General features: G+C 45.5%; 6 protein-coding genes across 6 annotated transcripts; 5 read left to right on the top strand and 1 right to left on the bottom strand.

The window, feature by feature from the left end:
- Positions 1 to 2,582: 2,582 nt before the first annotated feature.
- On the top strand, positions 2,583 to 4,285 carry N7469_011475 (C1 family peptidase; the record flags this gene model as incomplete). Its single annotated transcript, XM_056650380.1, has 3 exons — positions 2,583 to 2,703; positions 2,783 to 2,889; positions 2,966 to 4,285. The coding sequence occupies 3 exons, from the start codon at positions 2,583 to 2,585 to the stop codon at positions 4,283 to 4,285; spliced, it is 1,548 nt and encodes a 515-aa protein (XP_056495444.1).
- A 1,661-nt stretch (positions 4,286 to 5,946) lies between these two features.
- N7469_011474 (flavin monoamine oxidase family protein) lies at positions 5,947 to 7,986 on the top strand (the record flags this gene model as incomplete). The annotated part of the gene is made up of 1 exon (XM_056650379.1): positions 5,947 to 7,986. The coding sequence occupies one exon, from the start codon at positions 5,947 to 5,949 to the stop codon at positions 7,984 to 7,986; it is 2,040 nt and encodes a 679-aa protein (XP_056495443.1).
- A 915-nt stretch (positions 7,987 to 8,901) lies between these two features.
- Positions 8,902 to 9,963, top strand: N7469_011473 (uncharacterized protein; the record flags this gene model as incomplete). The annotated part of the gene is made up of 6 exons (XM_056650378.1): positions 8,902 to 9,200; positions 9,259 to 9,314; positions 9,376 to 9,435; positions 9,499 to 9,570; positions 9,639 to 9,722; positions 9,782 to 9,963. The coding sequence occupies 6 exons, from the start codon at positions 8,902 to 8,904 to the stop codon at positions 9,961 to 9,963; spliced, it is 753 nt and encodes a 250-aa protein (XP_056495442.1).
- Positions 9,964 to 10,477: 514 nt separating this feature from the next.
- Positions 10,478 to 10,987, top strand: N7469_011472 (putative dUTPase; the record flags this gene model as incomplete). Its single annotated transcript, XM_056650377.1, has 1 exon — positions 10,478 to 10,987. One exon carries the CDS (start codon positions 10,478 to 10,480, stop codon positions 10,985 to 10,987), a length of 510 nt encoding a protein of 169 aa, XP_056495441.1.
- Positions 10,988 to 11,557: 570 nt separating this feature from the next.
- On the top strand, positions 11,558 to 13,347 carry N7469_011471 (cation:proton antiporter; the record flags this gene model as incomplete). Its single annotated transcript, XM_056650376.1, has 6 exons — positions 11,558 to 11,594; positions 11,650 to 11,856; positions 11,944 to 12,069; positions 12,124 to 12,295; positions 12,353 to 12,893; positions 12,946 to 13,347. 6 exons carry the CDS (start codon positions 11,558 to 11,560, stop codon positions 13,345 to 13,347), a joined length of 1,485 nt encoding a protein of 494 aa, XP_056495440.1.
- An 818-nt stretch (positions 13,348 to 14,165) lies between these two features.
- On the bottom strand, positions 14,166 to 15,780 carry N7469_011470 (Alpha/Beta hydrolase protein; the record flags this gene model as incomplete). Its single annotated transcript, XM_056650375.1, is given in 2 exon segments — positions 14,166 to 14,533; positions 14,544 to 15,780. 2 exon segments carry the CDS (start codon positions 15,778 to 15,780, stop codon positions 14,166 to 14,168), a joined length of 1,605 nt encoding a protein of 534 aa, XP_056495439.1.
- Positions 15,781 to 16,651: the final 871 nt, after the last annotated feature.

Raw genomic sequence — 16,651 nt, 5'->3', positions numbered from 1 at the left:
CTCCACAGTCTACAACATTATTTTTCTCGATGTAACTCAACCTTTGTGTGAAAGACCAATGCCCCAAGTAAGCAAATGGTACACACTGCTAACAATATTCGGGAAATCTCAACAAATAAACAAGCATGCCCAACTCATCACTGTGTACTTTACAGCAGAGTGGAGTACGCCCTTCGAGCTTACCACTGCACGACGATGTCACCATCCCAGTGTACCCCGCCATGCAGACCCCGTTTTCTGGAGTGCATTCGCTAGTCCGGGGAGATTGGAGACGTCGCAAATCTGGTATGGTAATTTCTCGGTCGGATTGCCCCCGACAAGTCCCTAATGTCAATGCATTCACAGACCCCGACATGGTGAGTTATTGTGGAGACACAGTCGATCTTTGCCCGATTGTGCGTGTTTTTACGGAAAGCAAGCCAGAAACTTTTCTGAAGTTGCTTTGCGTCCGGCTAATCATCGGTGTAATCTGAAGTGGGGTCGAGTTGAGTCCAGTCGCCTTTTGCCAAAATATGAGAATGCTGACGGAATACTCTTACACTTCTAGTATCCCAAGTGAAGCAAGTCTAATTCCCATCATTTACATAGTATTGATGCTCCATCGCAATGCTGTAACGCGACTTACCACATACTAGCCCTGAAGGACTCCCAGAGCATTTGCACTCATATACTAGATCGTATAAAAGCTCATCAAGCAGTCAGAATCAAAAATGAGTTATACGGAAGATACTCAGGCTCCACATCTTTCAAAAAGTCTTTGATTAGAGTCTAAGCCTCAACTGACAGGTTGAATTAATCTCGATATCAAACCACCTGGGCATACAAGGGTTTTTTTTTTATGTCTTGGCTGTGAAAATCTAAGAAGCGTATTATGTTATTGATTAGTGTGGTACTTCAATTTCTACCATACAATAATATTACTTTGAAACTATCGAAGTGCTCTTCTACGCCATTGCGAAGAGACCCCATCTATCACCCCTCCGAGGTCTTGAATTGGCGTAAATCTACCGCTATCGTGGCAGCAGCGGGCATTAGCGAGCCACTTATTTACTGTATGGCCAGTATGGCTGATGGGACCAGTACGTCAATCTACGCTCCTCTCATAAGAGGCTCTCTCGCCTTTCCGCGCCAGTATATCTCTATTCCTCAGGACCTGACGGCCACTGATGTATCGTTTGCTAGTACTGACAACACTGATTGTCTTTCTGGTCTAAGATTTAAGTCAAAATCTGGAAATTCAACTCAATTTGGGCCTTTTCTCTCCGGAGACTCGGGTGCTAGTGCGGGTTGAAAAGTTGAGTGGATTTGTCCTAGCAATCGGTCCTCTGTATCTATGCTATTCGGATAGTCTACGACAACGGAACTCGATCAGCATGGCTTAATTTTTCGAAGGGTACACCAGTAATGGAATGCCTGATTGATTTCAACTCTATGGCGTCACTGAAAACCAGCCATTTATGTGAGTTCAGTAGTTTTAAACTCTGACCGCATTTGCTGATTGATCGAACCTGGGATACAAGATTGTCGGTCTTGCAGTACCGAAGTCCAGTCAGAGGTTGAGGGCGAGTTTGACGATTCGACTACTTCCTAGCAATATTTCTCGAGTTTTCAAGTTGTCCAGAAACGTATTCATGGTACTTGGGGTGGTTTAAATACATCCAAAGAGTCCATGCTGCTATGGGTGACAATTGTTGCGTTTTTTGCAGGCCAGTGGTATACTTTATCGCATGTGCTCAAATTACGGGTTCCGTAAAAGAAAACAACGACTGCAGTTTATCACTAAGAAAGGAATATTGATCGAATGCCCGGGTCCTGTGCTTAGTACGCTCAATAGCTCTGGCTCCGCTACTTTCTTTGCAGAACGTCACGCTTCGTTTAGGAATCGAAAACCTGACTTACCGCCCTAGAGAAACAATAACTGGATTGATTCCACGGGTGCAGTAGTAAGTAATGAGGTCCCGCATTTCTCGCTGTTTTCTAGATAATTGATCTCAGATACCTTCGCTCCAGGTTTTTCTATTTGGTCAAGGAGTGTCTAGAGTATGAACGGTTTGTTTAAACATTCCGGCATGGGAAAACTCATGTGAATATGATCTGCATGAATTCTGGACTTCATACTCCCAATTCGCAGGTGTCCAACCGACATTCCCTGATAACAACAAGTTTCCAGCGAAATCTTTAATCAAAGGCGAAAATCAAGACATCTATTCCAAATCTAGACTTATTTATGAACTCACACTAGTGGGATGTAGTGCTTCATGTTATTGGTGTTAGTGACCCAGCTATTTTAAGCATTGTCTGATATCAGAGAATCACTATCATCATGAGCAAAGGCAAGTCTAGAACAGTTTCTCAAATCACCAAACCCCATAGAAATGACTCGTGCAAGTTGTAGATAATGTTGTGCAACCTGCAGCCAATCAAACGACATCGACGAATGTGACCCAACGTCATGTGCCTTCTCCGCGTGAGCCCCAAGGACCTTGCGAGTTCTTTGCTTATCTTCCTCTCGCATTTCCATCAACTCGACATATTTTGGATATCCATTAACTACAATCACAGTCGTCTTTCTTTTAGTAAACATGGGCACGACGTATTCCAAGCCAGAATCGGTAAACGAAAAGGCGAGGGGAACCAAGATGATTACCGCCGAGGTCAAACGAGAGCAGATCACCCATATTACTTCCCAAGCTTGCGAGACCCGTACGTCTTTCTTTTTTTCTTTTCCAAGTAAATTCGAGTCTCCCCTTGTTTATCGAATTGTTCTTGTTGTGGGTCTCAGCTGACTATGTTGCAGCTCCCCCGCCATATCCAGCTCAAGAGAGAGCTCGGTCTGTTGCCATTTCCCGCCTAGAGAATTGGAGCGAGAATCTTTTGAGCGACACAAAGGTTAGAGCCGCTAGCGAACTTGCGGCTTCAAAGCGATCGAATACTAATTTCAAACCTCGTCTGCCGTATGGCATAGAATCGCCTGGCGATCTCCACTTTCGCCAGCCAACCATACGATGCACTTCTCACTAATACTCAAAGTCTACAATCCGATTTACACGTCTTTAATACCGCAGTTCCAATTGAGGGAGCACCTATCACGAATCAACGCTCTTCAGGACGCTGCTGGTTGTTTGCTGCAACCAATGTTTTCCGTGTACCACTGATGAAAGCGTATCAGCTTAAGGAATTTGAACTTAGTCAGGCTTATCTCTTCTACTGGGACAAGATCGAAAAAGCCAACTGGTTCTTCGAACAAATTATCGCTACTGCCGATGAAGAGCTCTCAGGTCGTCTAGTCCAAAAGCTCCTGGAAGACCCAGTTACCGACGGTGGTCAGTGGGACATGGTTGCGAATCTCGTGCAGAAATACGGACTTGTCCCGCATGCCCTCTATCCCGATAACTATAACGCACAGAATAGTTCTAAGCTAAACTGGCTTCTCACCGCGAAGCTTCGTGAGCATGCGCTAATCTTGCGCAAGCTGGCTGCAAAGAAAGGCGATGACCATGCCGCACATACTCTAGCTGTGAGCAAAGATCGGTTCCTGAAGGAGATACACTCAATTGTCACTATGCTTTTGGGCCCTCCTCCAAACCCTGATCACAAATTTGGCTGGCAGTACTATGATTCAAATGGAACCGCTAGGGAGCTGCGAAAGACTCCGCTGGAGTTCGGCCAGCAGGCCCTCCGATCTCAGACCCGGATTTACTCCCGCAGCAGCGCTCCTGTTTCCCCGGGACGGCTTTTCAGTCTTGTTAACGACCCACGAAATGAATATAACCGGCTACTAACAGTCGATAAGCTTGGCAATGTACTCGAAGGACAACCACTCACGTATGTCAATGTAGAGATGCCAACACTCAAGAAGGCAGTCATCGCGATGCTCAAGGCTGGACACCCGGTTTTCTTCGGCTGCGACGTGGGCAAATTTTCGAATCAGAAGCTCGGTGTCATGGACGCCGATCTTACCGACCTGACTCTCGGTTTCAATGTTTCACTCGGAATGAACAAGGCAGAGCGACTTTCTAGCGGTGAATCTGCGATGACTCATGCCATGGTTATCACTGCCGTGCATCTTTCTGAGAATGATGAACCAATCCGATGGCGCGTGGAAAATTCATGGGGTGAAACGGCTGGAAATAAGGGTTGGTTTGTGATGACTGACCGATGGATGGACGAATACACCTACCAGGCCGTTGTGGACTCAAATTTTGTCTCCGCCGAAGTACGATCCATCCTCAAACAAACTCCTCAAGTTTTGCCCCGATGGGATCCCATGGGTGTGCTTGCTTGATATGCCAATCTTCCAATTTGTTTTTGATCTGTTTTTCAAGGTTGCCCTTCATACAGCTATAATTTTAGATATCGGAATCTATATTTTATACATGTTTCTTTTTGACCTGGAAGCACAAAATGCTTCTGTTTTCAGGGTACAAGATTGATATATCAAAGACCAGTAGAAACAACAACAGAGAGAATGATATTGAGCTATGCATTTGTCTGAGCAAACGATGAAATAATTGGCTAGTATGGAATAAAAATAGTATCCCCTGTCCTCACAAGATCCCTGAGTGCCCGCTATGCCTTTCCCACAGAGCAAGGAGCGCCACCTACCTCTTCGAATTCTGTACCTATAGACCTTTGCAGACTGTAGGTACAGTCTGCATCAAGGTCAGCTCCCGGTGCACCTCCTTGTCCCCAAAGCGCTCGAAGATCTCCATATCCTCAAATCCCAGCGCCAGAACATTCTCTGACAGGCCCCAGGGAAGGCCTCCTCAAGAACTTCCCAACTGTTGGATGATCAAATCTCCAATTTCAACATTGAAAATTAGAAGATTGAATGTTTTGAATAGATTGACAAAGGGGAAAAAAAGTCATTATGCCCAACAGCCCCAATACCAGGTCCCACGGGAAGGAAAGGTCCTGGTTCGTTATGATGCACGCCCTTTTGGACCTCTTGAAGGAGAGACCTGACCTCATTCGTATATACCCTTAACTCGGCACAGCAATATACTAGGTATCAATGGTCACATATCGAGATTATTTACACGATAAGCCAATTCTCGAAGCATCCTCTTTCATAGCCGAGCCGTGTCGGATTGACTGGCCCGGAACCAATATCTTATCGCCCATGTCAATCCTAAGTTATCTTCCAACTTGTCCTTGTTTGGAAAGTCTATGCTATCATCAATTTCCAGGGCTCTCGGAGCTTGGAGGTGATAAGATGGGGTTGGAATACCCCGGATAATTCACCCCACTTTTAAAACCGTTTCTAACGGGGTGAAGTGCGGAGGACATCACGAGGAAGGAAGCCTATTTCCATACCAACATAATTATTCCTTCTCCGCGTGAAACGACCGACTTCTTCGATATATTTTCCACCAAGAGTGTTGACTGCTTTCATCTCCGATCTACAACTCGGCAATTACGGGTGTACTTGCTGCGCCCTTTGAAAGATCGCAAGTCCCGCATGTATCCTCCCCGGGCCCACTTTGATAAGATATCCAAATAATAACAAGCATCTCAGTGGCTATCATATGGTTGCCAAGCCATTCCACGATCCATCGCATTGACGCTCTACTCTCGGCCGCTCGGCAGTCTGTCAACTGCTTATCTCCAATCCTCGGCCGGACTCTCAGACTATACTGGACCTTCCTTCTTCCTTTCTCCATGGGCATATTCGGCCTTCGGGGCCACCACCTGGGCAAGTCTTTCAAGATGATTGGCTTGGATAGTTGCGGCAGTCGTGGAGTAAAGTCCGCCAGGTACGCGATAAGAGAATGATAATGCAGGAACAGTCATCGCCGACGGCTATTATGAGAAAGCTTGATAGTGGTTCAAAGGAACGACTGGTTTGCGACTATAAAAGACTGTAGTATCCGGCCTTCTGGTCTCAATGCGACTTCGAAAACATTTTCTTTCGCGAGAACGATCCTCGCCATTGCACGAACGGAAATGAGGAGTCGGATTTATCAGGTTCTTGTGGGCTTTTACCTATCGAATCTCGCTTTGGGCGGTGTTGTCAAGCGGGACTTTGAGAAAATTCGATTTCACGAACCACCTGGCGTTGTGTCCGACTCATTGCACAATATTTATGTCGAGTTCATTGATCAAGCATTCGAAGGAGAGCTACAGGTTGTTTATGGCGATTGTAACATTGAATCACCCTCGTATGGTCACCATGATCTGGGCACCCTTTTTGTAAAACGCGAGGCTCGACCCGAGCGATTGGTTTGGGTAACTCCAGCTGATGCTCCACATTCGCATTGTCTTCATGCATTTTCTGGGTCAACTCTTGTTGGACGTTCTTCTCCAGTTTCGATTTCCTCGCCAGTTTTCAAGCGAGAGAATATTGCAGATGTGGCTGATGCAATGGGGCCCTGGTTCGACGGGGTGGCATACATGAAGTCCAAGAAGAACCCTGAGCGTGTCGTGGCGAAAGCCAAAAATACTTCAATTGCTATTCTTGGAGGAGGAATGTCAGGCTTGATGACAAGTCATCTACTTGAATCAGTTGGAATTCATAATTGGCATATTTACGAGTCCTCCCAGCGAGTGGGCGGTCGTATTCGAACAAAATATCTCAACAACACCGCACCAGATCAATATCAATACCAAGAGATGGGTCCTATGCGCTTTCCCGTCAGCATCACATATGCGGACACGAATGAGACTCTCGAAATTCAAGATCACCGAATGGTTTTCCAATTAGCCGACACTCTCAACAAGATGAACATCAACAAGCCTGAGTTACAAGTCAATTTCATTCCATGGATTCAAAATGGACCCAACCTTCCCGCTAATTCTGGCGGTAATCGTTTGCAGAATGGTCGCATTCCAACAGCAGCGCAGGTCTCAGCGAATGCATCTTTAGTATACACAGCCGCATCTTCCAATTCATCCGCCGTTGCAAACGCAGAGGCTTCATATGAAAACTACACAACCCTTAATGATCGAGCAACGTTACGCAAGATCGCCACGAACATGTATCAAGCTCATAAGAAAGCAGTCGCCGATGGCATGTTTCACTGGTCTGAGGCTGGCTATCTTCGTTATGCACTTGGATATGACGCGGATGTTAGTGATTATGTCGCCGGTACCACGGACTCGCCCATCTGGGGTGATTTTTACGATGAAGTCTACTTCGCTGCTACCAAATGGCGCACGATTGATAAAGGACTTGAATCTCTTCCTCGTGCCTTCTATCCGCACATTGCTGACAAAGTGACCTTCAACCGCACTGTTCAAGGCCTAGTCTACAACGAAACAACCGACAAGATATCCGTAGCATGGCGTGACGACCCACTCCAAAAGGAACCACAGACCAAAGAATATGATTACGCTGTTGTAGCAGCACCATTCAGCAAGGTCCGACTTTGGGATTTGCCACGATACTCCTCGCTTCTCAGCCGAGCCATCTCCACATTGAATTATGACCCCGCTTGCAAAATGGCGCTTCTCTACGAAACGCGATTCTGGGAACATCTCGAAGAGCCAATTTTTGGCGGTTGCGGCTCTGTAGATGTTCCAGGGGTTGGAAACGTTTGTTATCCCTCGTACAATATGAACGGCACTGGCCCTGGAGTGATCCTTGCTTCATACATCTCCGGCACCCCAGCCCGATCAACAGCTGCGTTGACACCCGAAGAGCATGTTGCACTCATCCAGCGAGCTATGATAGATGTTCATGGCGAAATTGCGGCAGAACAGTTCACGGGCATTTATGATCGACAGTGTTGGGAGTTCGATCATCACCAAGCAGGTGCATGGGCTGATCCACTTGTTGGACAACAGGAGCTTTATCTGCCCTCCTATTATCAAACTGAAATGAAGACGATTTTTATCGGTGAACATACAAGTTACACTCATGCCTGGATTTTCTCCGCTTTAGACTCGGCTGTTCGAGGTACGACTCAGCTTCTGCTGGATTTAGGTCTAGTGGACGAGGCAAAATCTGTTGTTGAAACTTGGATGGGGCGGTGGATTACGCTTTGAGAGCTGCAGGTTATTATTATATGAAGCGACGCTCTTTGTCTTTATGCTATTATCTACATTTTTAGCAATACAAAAATTGAAAATCAATTCAAATTCAACTCAGCTGGAACAAGCCAAGCGAGATATCCTATGGGTGTTGCGGTATTTATGAATCTTGAAAGAGGTACCTTGGAATCAGAGTATAAATCAGATTCATTCCAAATCATATTCAAATTTTCCCGAAATAGAAGTTTGTATGCAACCCGAGGTTTGCTATTTAATATACTGAAAATAAGACTTGGGCTCTCTACTGAGAACTATACAAGCCATTGATTAATCTTACGATTAATCTGACACCGAGTTGAACTAGCCTGAAAAGCTTAATGTCCGAGCCGTCTCATATAATTCCTCGGCGCAATATTCTATCTCCTAAATTGGGTTAAGCATTCTTGCTACACTAGTTCTCTCGGGCGAGTTTGACCGGATCTAGGGCTGGCATCAACCAATCTGCTCAAAACCGATGAAGAAACATTAGTCTTGATTTTGATTCATAGAAAAAGAAGGACCAGCTAATGAGCTCTCTGATTAAATTGAGATAACACGGTAGATAGATATCCTTTGAATACATTCTTAGTTGTGCTTGGCAAACTGTGAGAATAAGGTGGAGTGGTGATTCGGAGCTATACAAAGCCCCTGTTTCGGAGTGCTATTCCATGAAACATCCACAATCACACTGGTGCGTTGCTTAAATTGCTTATAATAAATCCTGTTTCGATGAGGATCCGTATACCCCTATCAAACTATTATAATTTGGCTCCCATATCCATTTAATAGTATTCGTACTCAATATTTCCATTTTTGAGTCGATTTCTTCCCATTGGGCCCACCGAGTTCCTCTTCTCTTCGTTTCCAACCTAGAATAGAACCTTATCCAAAATGCGTTCTTCTGTCTATGTCTTAACTCCATTTGCTGCTGCAATCGGTGCTGTGGCATCGCAGCCTGCCGACTCTTGGGTATTCGGAAACAGCCTTTTCTACCTTGGACCTCCCTCAGGAAATGCCCATATCACCAAGGCAACTTACTCCATTGTCCCCCCATCAGTCCCGACTGAGTACGAATCTGCCAGTGACGAGCCTTGGGTCTCTGTCTGGGTCGGAGCTTCGTCAACTGCTGGTGACCAAGATGCCAACCTTTACCAGCCTATCTTCAACTGGAGCCCCGATCAAGAGTCCCAGTACGAGACGACATCCATGCCATGTCGAGTTCCTGAGTTAATGCGAGATTTATTATAGGGGATGCCCTGCGAGCTCCGACAAGTGGTGTGTTGCCGCTAGTACATACACACCCTGTAAGAAAAATCTTCGGCCTCATCTCGACAGACGGCGTATACTAATTACTTTTCGTCGTAGCTGGACAACTTGGACAGTCCTATGTGACTGTACCCAAGAACACTAAGGTAGACTTTGAAAGTAAGTTATTTAATTTAATTTTTGGCTCTCGTGAAAAGATTATGGACTAAAACGACATTCTAGTTGCCGTCGTCAACAGCAAGGTTGTTCAAACCGTCACCATGAAAGGCAGGACCGTCTCCAAGGAGACCGATGGTAAGTTCTCATCGTTCAAGTATTCATGCAAAGAAGACCATTCTTCTCACTGATAGCTCTCACTCTAGCCCTTGACTCTCCTCTTCAATACCTCTACTCCAGCAACGAGTGCTACACTGGTGCCGGTAGCTGTGGTAACCTCGCTGGATACCGTATGTTCTTCTTATTTTCCAAGGTTAATTCATGTTGCTAATCATATTACTTAAACCAGAAATCACCAACCTCACGGTCACTTTGAGCGAGGCCGACACCAAGTTCGACCAGGTCATGCGCCTTGACCGCGTTACCGACTCTGCTTTCAAGTCTACCGATGGTGGCATTACCTGGCACACAGATAAGATCAAGGTGAACAGCATCGACTTTGACAGCTCCGATGATACACAGGTTCAATAGATTGGGCAAATACCTCAATAGAAATTGCAAGTATGGATGTCTGTGGGGTGCGAATCTGGACACAATAATTTTGTACATTATCTTTTTTTTTTCATTCCCCACCATATTCGAGCCGGTCATCTCGAGATGTTTTTGATAGGAGAATTAAATTTGACTCAATCTATGTCCCTTTTTCAACATGTCAGGTCTATTATAGTAACTGGTGTTTTTATATATCGATGTTAACTGTCCTAGGACTTTGTTTCCCGGTGTGCTTACGAGAAAAGTCATCTGAAACTAAATACACCAATTCCGATATCACAAAATACGGACGAATTGTGACTTTTATTCAAAAGAGCATCCTGCGTTTTATTGCGATATTGCAGGGGTGCGAAATCACGTGTAATACTAAGGGGCTACTTACATGAAGCCTCGCGGTTTATCATAGGGACTTTGGTCCTTGAAACTCCACCTTGAAGACCAACAAGCTCGCCATCTATACGGCAGACAGAACTATCAGCAGGTCAATCTCAATATGATTCTCACTGGAGCTGAAATAGTACGTCGCCAACTGGTCCGCAATCTGCGACATCTCTCTGAACAGCAGCAACCTTGCGGCGTCGACCTCACCTTGCGACAAATCTCCAAATGGACATCACCGGCCACAATAGACTTCGATAATACAAAGCGGCAGATATCTCAGACAACTCCCATGCCATTCAAGGATCGCATGATCACCTTGCAGCCAGGCGCTTATTCGGTTGAATTCAATGAGACGGTTTACATTCCGCGAGATTGCATGGGAAGTGTTTTCTCCAGATCTTCTATATGGCGTTCGGGCGTTACAATTTCCGCGGGTGTTGTTGATGCTGGATATGAGGGAGCCCTAGGTGGTTTGATGGAAGTCATGAATCCTCACGGCATTGTTCTGTACGAAAATGCAAAGCTTGCACAGATCATTATGGAAGAACTAGGGGAAATTGTTGAAGGGTATAATGGTGTATATCAGTTCTCAAAGAGTACTGCTGGCGGCAATGGGAAGTAGAGGGCAGGACTTGGCAAGAGAAATGATTCTGATAGAAGTTCCAATGAGTCGCAAGATACCGATATTAATAGGGATATTTCACATGGTCATTTAGTATTTGTTGGTTTGCTGGATTAGCATGTGACCATTATAATCTTCTTCGCATCAATCATTTGTCAAACTGACTCTAATTCGAACTGCCAGGGATTTTAGTGGGTTTGCAAGGTGGATAATACCCACTCAAGCAATACACTTGATGCGGAGTGGCCACTATCGTCGACGGTACATGACATTCAATTGAACGTTCAACTTCAGTCAACTACATGCAAGCCTGGAATGATTCTACCCTGTTTCTGTTTGTATCTACTCTTCTTTCTGGATCATTTATTGTATTGTATAATCGAAGAATAGCTGGAGTTTTTTTACCGCATCCACGGAACTCCCACGCGTGGTACGTCATAAAGTTGCAGCGCCAAGATTCCCAAGAAATGCCCAGCCTGAGTCGAAGTCAAAAAAAAAAATTCGAAGGCGATATTGCTTGTGGGATCCAAATTTCATCCTCGATTCACATTCGGCTGTATAGAGGTGAATATGGCAGGGAGCTTTCTTGCATATCATGAACCCGGGAGTAAGTGTGACGTTAAATCCGGCTAAATGCGGAAAGCCTGAACTAACTCATGTAGTTGTCGATATCTTGATTATTGTGTCATTTTTCTTCTTTCTTTCTTTGGCGGAATGGGTTTCTGCTAAGATCATTCGTGCTGGAATTATTGGACAAATTGCGGTCGGGATCATTTATGGAGAGCCATTGGCGAATATTCTAAAAGGGCCCTGGCAGGAAACATTCCTTGCAGTTGGATATATTGGCTTGATTTTGATCATTTTCGAAGGTGAGCACCTGCTGGGCAGATATTGCCTGTTTTAAGGCTGGCGAACTTCAACCTCGTGTCATCTTGCGTTCTAACAGGTAAAGCTAGGTGGTCTACAAATACGACTTGATCTTTTGAAGAAGAACTTTCTTCTAAGTGTCTTAGGAGCTGCCACGGGTGTTTGCTTTCCTATTGGTCTTTCTTATCTCTTGTTATATCTGGGATATGGATATGGTATGCCCACTTCCAGCAACCGCCTTATATTTTCTTCGCGTTAACATCGTCAAGGTGCCGTTGAGACTTTTATCGCAGGCTCTGCGCTATCGGCAACATCGCTAGGAACAACATTTTCGGTGATATCATCGGCTTCAAAAGAGGTCGACCTTTCTCAGACCAGGGTGGGCTCAGTTCTTGTTAGTGCAGCTGTCATTGATGACGTTGTAGGTCTTGTGCTGGCCAGGTAAGGGTTGAAAAGTCTCTCCTAGAAAAGTCTTGTTTGCTCATATGTGCTCAACAGTGTCATCCATGACTTGGGCGGGCTCTCGGATTCAGGCTCAGGGAGCCCCAGTCTTGGCTGGATTATTGGACGCCCAATCGTAGCCTCTGCTGCCATGGCGATTGCAACTCCAATTCTTACGAAATTCGTGTTCGCACCCATCTTCCGGCGATGGATCGAACATTCCTTTGCAAAGTATGATCATCTATCCAATATCACATTGATGGTCCTTGTATTATCTGCATTTATAAGCATCGCAGCTTATGCTGGAACCTCTGTTTTGTTTGGAGCATTCCTTGCCGGTGCTTTCCTCACTTATCTACCGAGCAAGCATCCCGACGGGCCATTTGTCGTCATGAGTCGTGAAGAAGGGGAAAGAGAAGCTGATAAAAGCCCAACATTCGTCCACACATTCGAAAGATATCTTCTTGATGTCCAAAGATTCTTGATGGAGCCGCTGTTTTTCGCTAGTGTAGGATTCGCTATCCCATTTCTGAAACTGTGGACTGGGAAGAGGATTTGGCGGGGAATATTGTACTCGCTACTCATGGCATTTGCCAAGGTATGTTCTTCGCTCTTGGATCGTATCATTGGTCCTCTGACCTCTTATGCAGTTCATTGTTGGTATATGGATCCCTATCTGGGAAGCTCTGTTCCCACAACCGTCATCAAAGGGAGCTGTCATTGGCCAGCACAATAATACTCCCAAGAAAAGCAACGACACCCCGGAAGTAAAAGAAAAGAAAAGGGACTATGGTACATCATCCATCGCCGGGTTTCTTTTAGGTTCTGCAATGGTAGCTCGAGGCGAGATTGGACTTCTGATTATCGAAGTGGGTTATAATGAAACAAGCTACGTGAGCCAGGACGGCTTCATCACGGCAGTATGGGCTATTCTTCTCAACACGATAATTGGACCGATCACAGTGGGATATCTAGTGAAATTTCTTGGAAAGAAGATCGGGACGGGGAAATGGGGCCTGCAAGATGCAGCTCCATCCACAACTACGGACTGACAAATAGCTACTTTTGTTTTCTCCCTCGGTAGATTAACGTTAATTTTTATCCTGAGGTACTTTGCCTCTACAAGGTCTCGCGTAGGGAATTGCCTACTAGTAGCATAAATGGGATATATCCATTGATGAGGTGTGTGGCCTGTTGGCTGCAAGCTTCAGTCATGGCTAAGTAGTTATGAATCAGATAACAGACTCTCATGGAAAGCCAATACTCTCTTTTAATTTGAGAACTCTTTGCATTTGTCAGTCCCTTTCCTTCGTCTTGATCCTAGCGAGACATACTAGCAAGCCCACAGTTCTTTGAACTACTCATCAAAGGATCTCAGCCACACATCATAGTAGCTAGTCCGCTGCTTCATTTTGTTTCTATATCCGAGCTTTTATATTGGCCAGTAATTTCATTCGCGACTTGGCTTTTGAAATTAGGTTTTTGTTTAGCTACCGGTACTTAGAAGTTCCTCGAATCCCTTGGTTCAATCCATATATTGGATGCTGTAGCTCTCTGAAATCCAATTTAAACTCTGCAAGTGACTAAAACTTCATAAATGAAATTGTTCCACGAAGCCAGCACCCAAATTATTGCTAGACATCCTTCGTTTGTCCATAAAAACGGAATGCTACGCACGATGGGACATCCTCGAGGTTTACAAGTCTTTCTCCGATAATATAGCAAGTAAATTATCCAGCTTAAGATCACCTCTAAACTTCACTTACAAGGCTTCAACAACGAGAAGGTTTTAAGATCTTGGGATGTCGTAATTTTTGAAGTAGCTAAATAATTTCTGGTCCGCGCGCAATGCTATTAATACATGAGTTGTCTATGTATAGACAGGCGAATAAAGTGGACATCGGAAATCTATTTTCTTCGAATTCACACTTTTCAAAGGTTTCTTTCCTTCGACACTCATTCCAGCCTTTACCCCGTCGCCAAATATCCCAATGGCAGGCTCAGGCGCCCAACCGGGCCCCTTGTAGGGATCTTTAGCAAAATCCGCCCATGCCTTCTGCATTGATTTGCTGACCTCTTCTTCAAAATGAGTCTTGTTCTGTTGAGGATATGTGCCGAACACAAATGGGATTTCAGAGGTGTGGTAGGCGCCGTATCCCTTCTCGTTGTTGGGGAAGCTTGCATTGAACAAGTATCGCCAAGTCGGGATACCGGCAATAGCGCTCTCATTCGCATAAACTGATGTCACGCATTGTATTTGAAATTCCGTCACAATAAGAGATAATCTTTCGTGCTCTGTATGAGCCCCCCGGTGATCCGAGCGGGTATTTTGCAAGGAGTGCGTCTGTTAAGTTCCCGAAATAGGGTTGGAGGAATTTCCGTGTATCATTCTGTCCGATAATAGTGGTGATCGCCTCGTCACCATTGCTGCCAATGAGTACCGGGACCCGCGCAATCGATGATTCGTCATGAGTAGAGTTAAGGCGTCTTTGACGAGGATGTTTAGCCATGGTATAGTCGTCGGGGATTGGGCCGAAGACCAGAGTCTCATTAGTCGCAATCCTTTTCAGCTCTCGGGCAGGTACTTCTCGGAGACATTTGATAGTATCTCCGGAAGTGCAGTTAGTGCGGTCGAGTAGTTTTTGCCAGGATTGGTTGTACTGCTTTCTGGTTGTGTCAACGGGCGTCTTGATAGAAGTCTGTCCGGATTCCATGATGGCTGCACGGAAAGGAACTGGTTCTGGAGGAGTCACGACAAGAGCATCAACGCTGGTAGCCCCGGCACTTTCTCCCATTATTGTTACTTTGGATGGATCACCGCCAAGTGCAGCAATGTTGCGGTTAACCCAATCCAGGGCAAGTCTCTGATCAAGCAAGCTATTGTCAAATTTTTGGTCAGCTCGGTTTCTCTGGTAGCTGGAGTCGGGCTTTTCATACCCCAAATTTCTTTCTTTGAGTGGAATATTTTTATCGGCAGGGAATCCAAACGCGTTGGTGCGATAGTTAATAGTGACAACCACTACATCCTGGTTTGCAGCGAAACTGGAACCATCGTATTGGGGCACCGCTGCTCCACCATTTCGATATGAGCCTCCATATAACCAAAACAGAACGGCCTTTGAACCGGCCGAAGCATTGGCTGGGGTGAAAACGTTGAGGTTCAGACAATCTTCATCCTCTCCACCTAGTTGTGGTGGCATATCCAGTAAATTGAACAACAATTGAACGGCTTGGCTCACTTCCTGGAAGCATGCTGGTCCCCATTTTGTCGCATTATAGGTGGTGGACCAACGTTCTGCGGGCTCTGGGGGACTGAATCGAACGGGCCGTTTACCAAAAGGTACCCCCAGGTACTTATTTACAACTGCAGTCGATGATGGCAAAGTGGTCGTCGTTCCGACAATCGCACCAGAATCAATTACCGCAGTGGGAAGTGGTTTTGAGGCTGCGGCAATCGCTGCCAGGCCGAGAAGTAAAAGTTTCATCATTACAGCCAGCACACGGGGCTTATTTTTCTCTTTTGGGGTCTTTGGCCCCTTATCTGTCTCGTGCCTTTGCGTGCTTTTTACAAGAGATTGCCTGGGTAGATAGGGTAGCGCAGTAATCGTGATATTAAGTTCAGGATAAATAAAACTATTTATGCAGTTCGGTCAATAAAGGGCTGCAAGGTTCCACAAATGGGTTCTTGATGTCTCACCGCGCTCAGCCTCGAAGCCCAAGCAGGAGCTACGTCAATGCCGATTAAGATGAGCCCTTCATCGCCGATGGCCCCGCTGATCGGAGGCCTGATTACCTATTCAAATGCCGGGCCAGGCCACTGTGTAAATCAGTGGATATAAAAGGACCAAAAGATCCCTAGTTACCTTGATTACGCTTGGCCCACAGCGGCACATTTTGCCGTCTTCAAAGCTTACTCTTGGCTAGCGTAGGCAGTGTAAACCCTGACCAGCTTTTCAACGGTGTTATGGACCAAGGGAAGAACCCTAATGCCCCAGTGTGACAACAAGAACATTCAAACAAAAAAAAAGAAACTATGGGCTGAAGATGTGTCGAGTTACGATGGCCCTACAACGTCACGGCTTGGGCATGATTGGTCAATCTCGACCTCCACTCCGAAAATAGCAAAAGCAACCATCTAATAAAGACTTCAAAGCAGGAAAGAAGTGCGAATTGGAGAGTTTGTTGCTTTCGTGGAATTTTCCCAGATTTCCCAGATTCCACGAAAGCAACAGGTTTACTCTTTGGATGCGCGGTTTTCTGTCTTGCCTATACGCAACTAAACTTGATCATCATCATCACATATGCACTATACTATAGTCATATGTCATGGTACTCCAGACTCCAGAACCAGAACGT

Source organism: Penicillium citrinum (genome assembly GCF_028827155.1).
Source record: "Penicillium citrinum strain IBT 23319 chromosome Unknown utg000010l:1.0-1229701.0:1.0-1230130.0, whole genome shotgun sequence".
Taxonomy (NCBI): Eukaryota; Fungi; Ascomycota; class Eurotiomycetes; order Eurotiales; family Aspergillaceae; genus Penicillium; species Penicillium citrinum.
The sequence above is the reverse complement of the archived record's forward strand: the minus strand, read 5'-3'. Positions and strand labels throughout refer to the sequence as shown.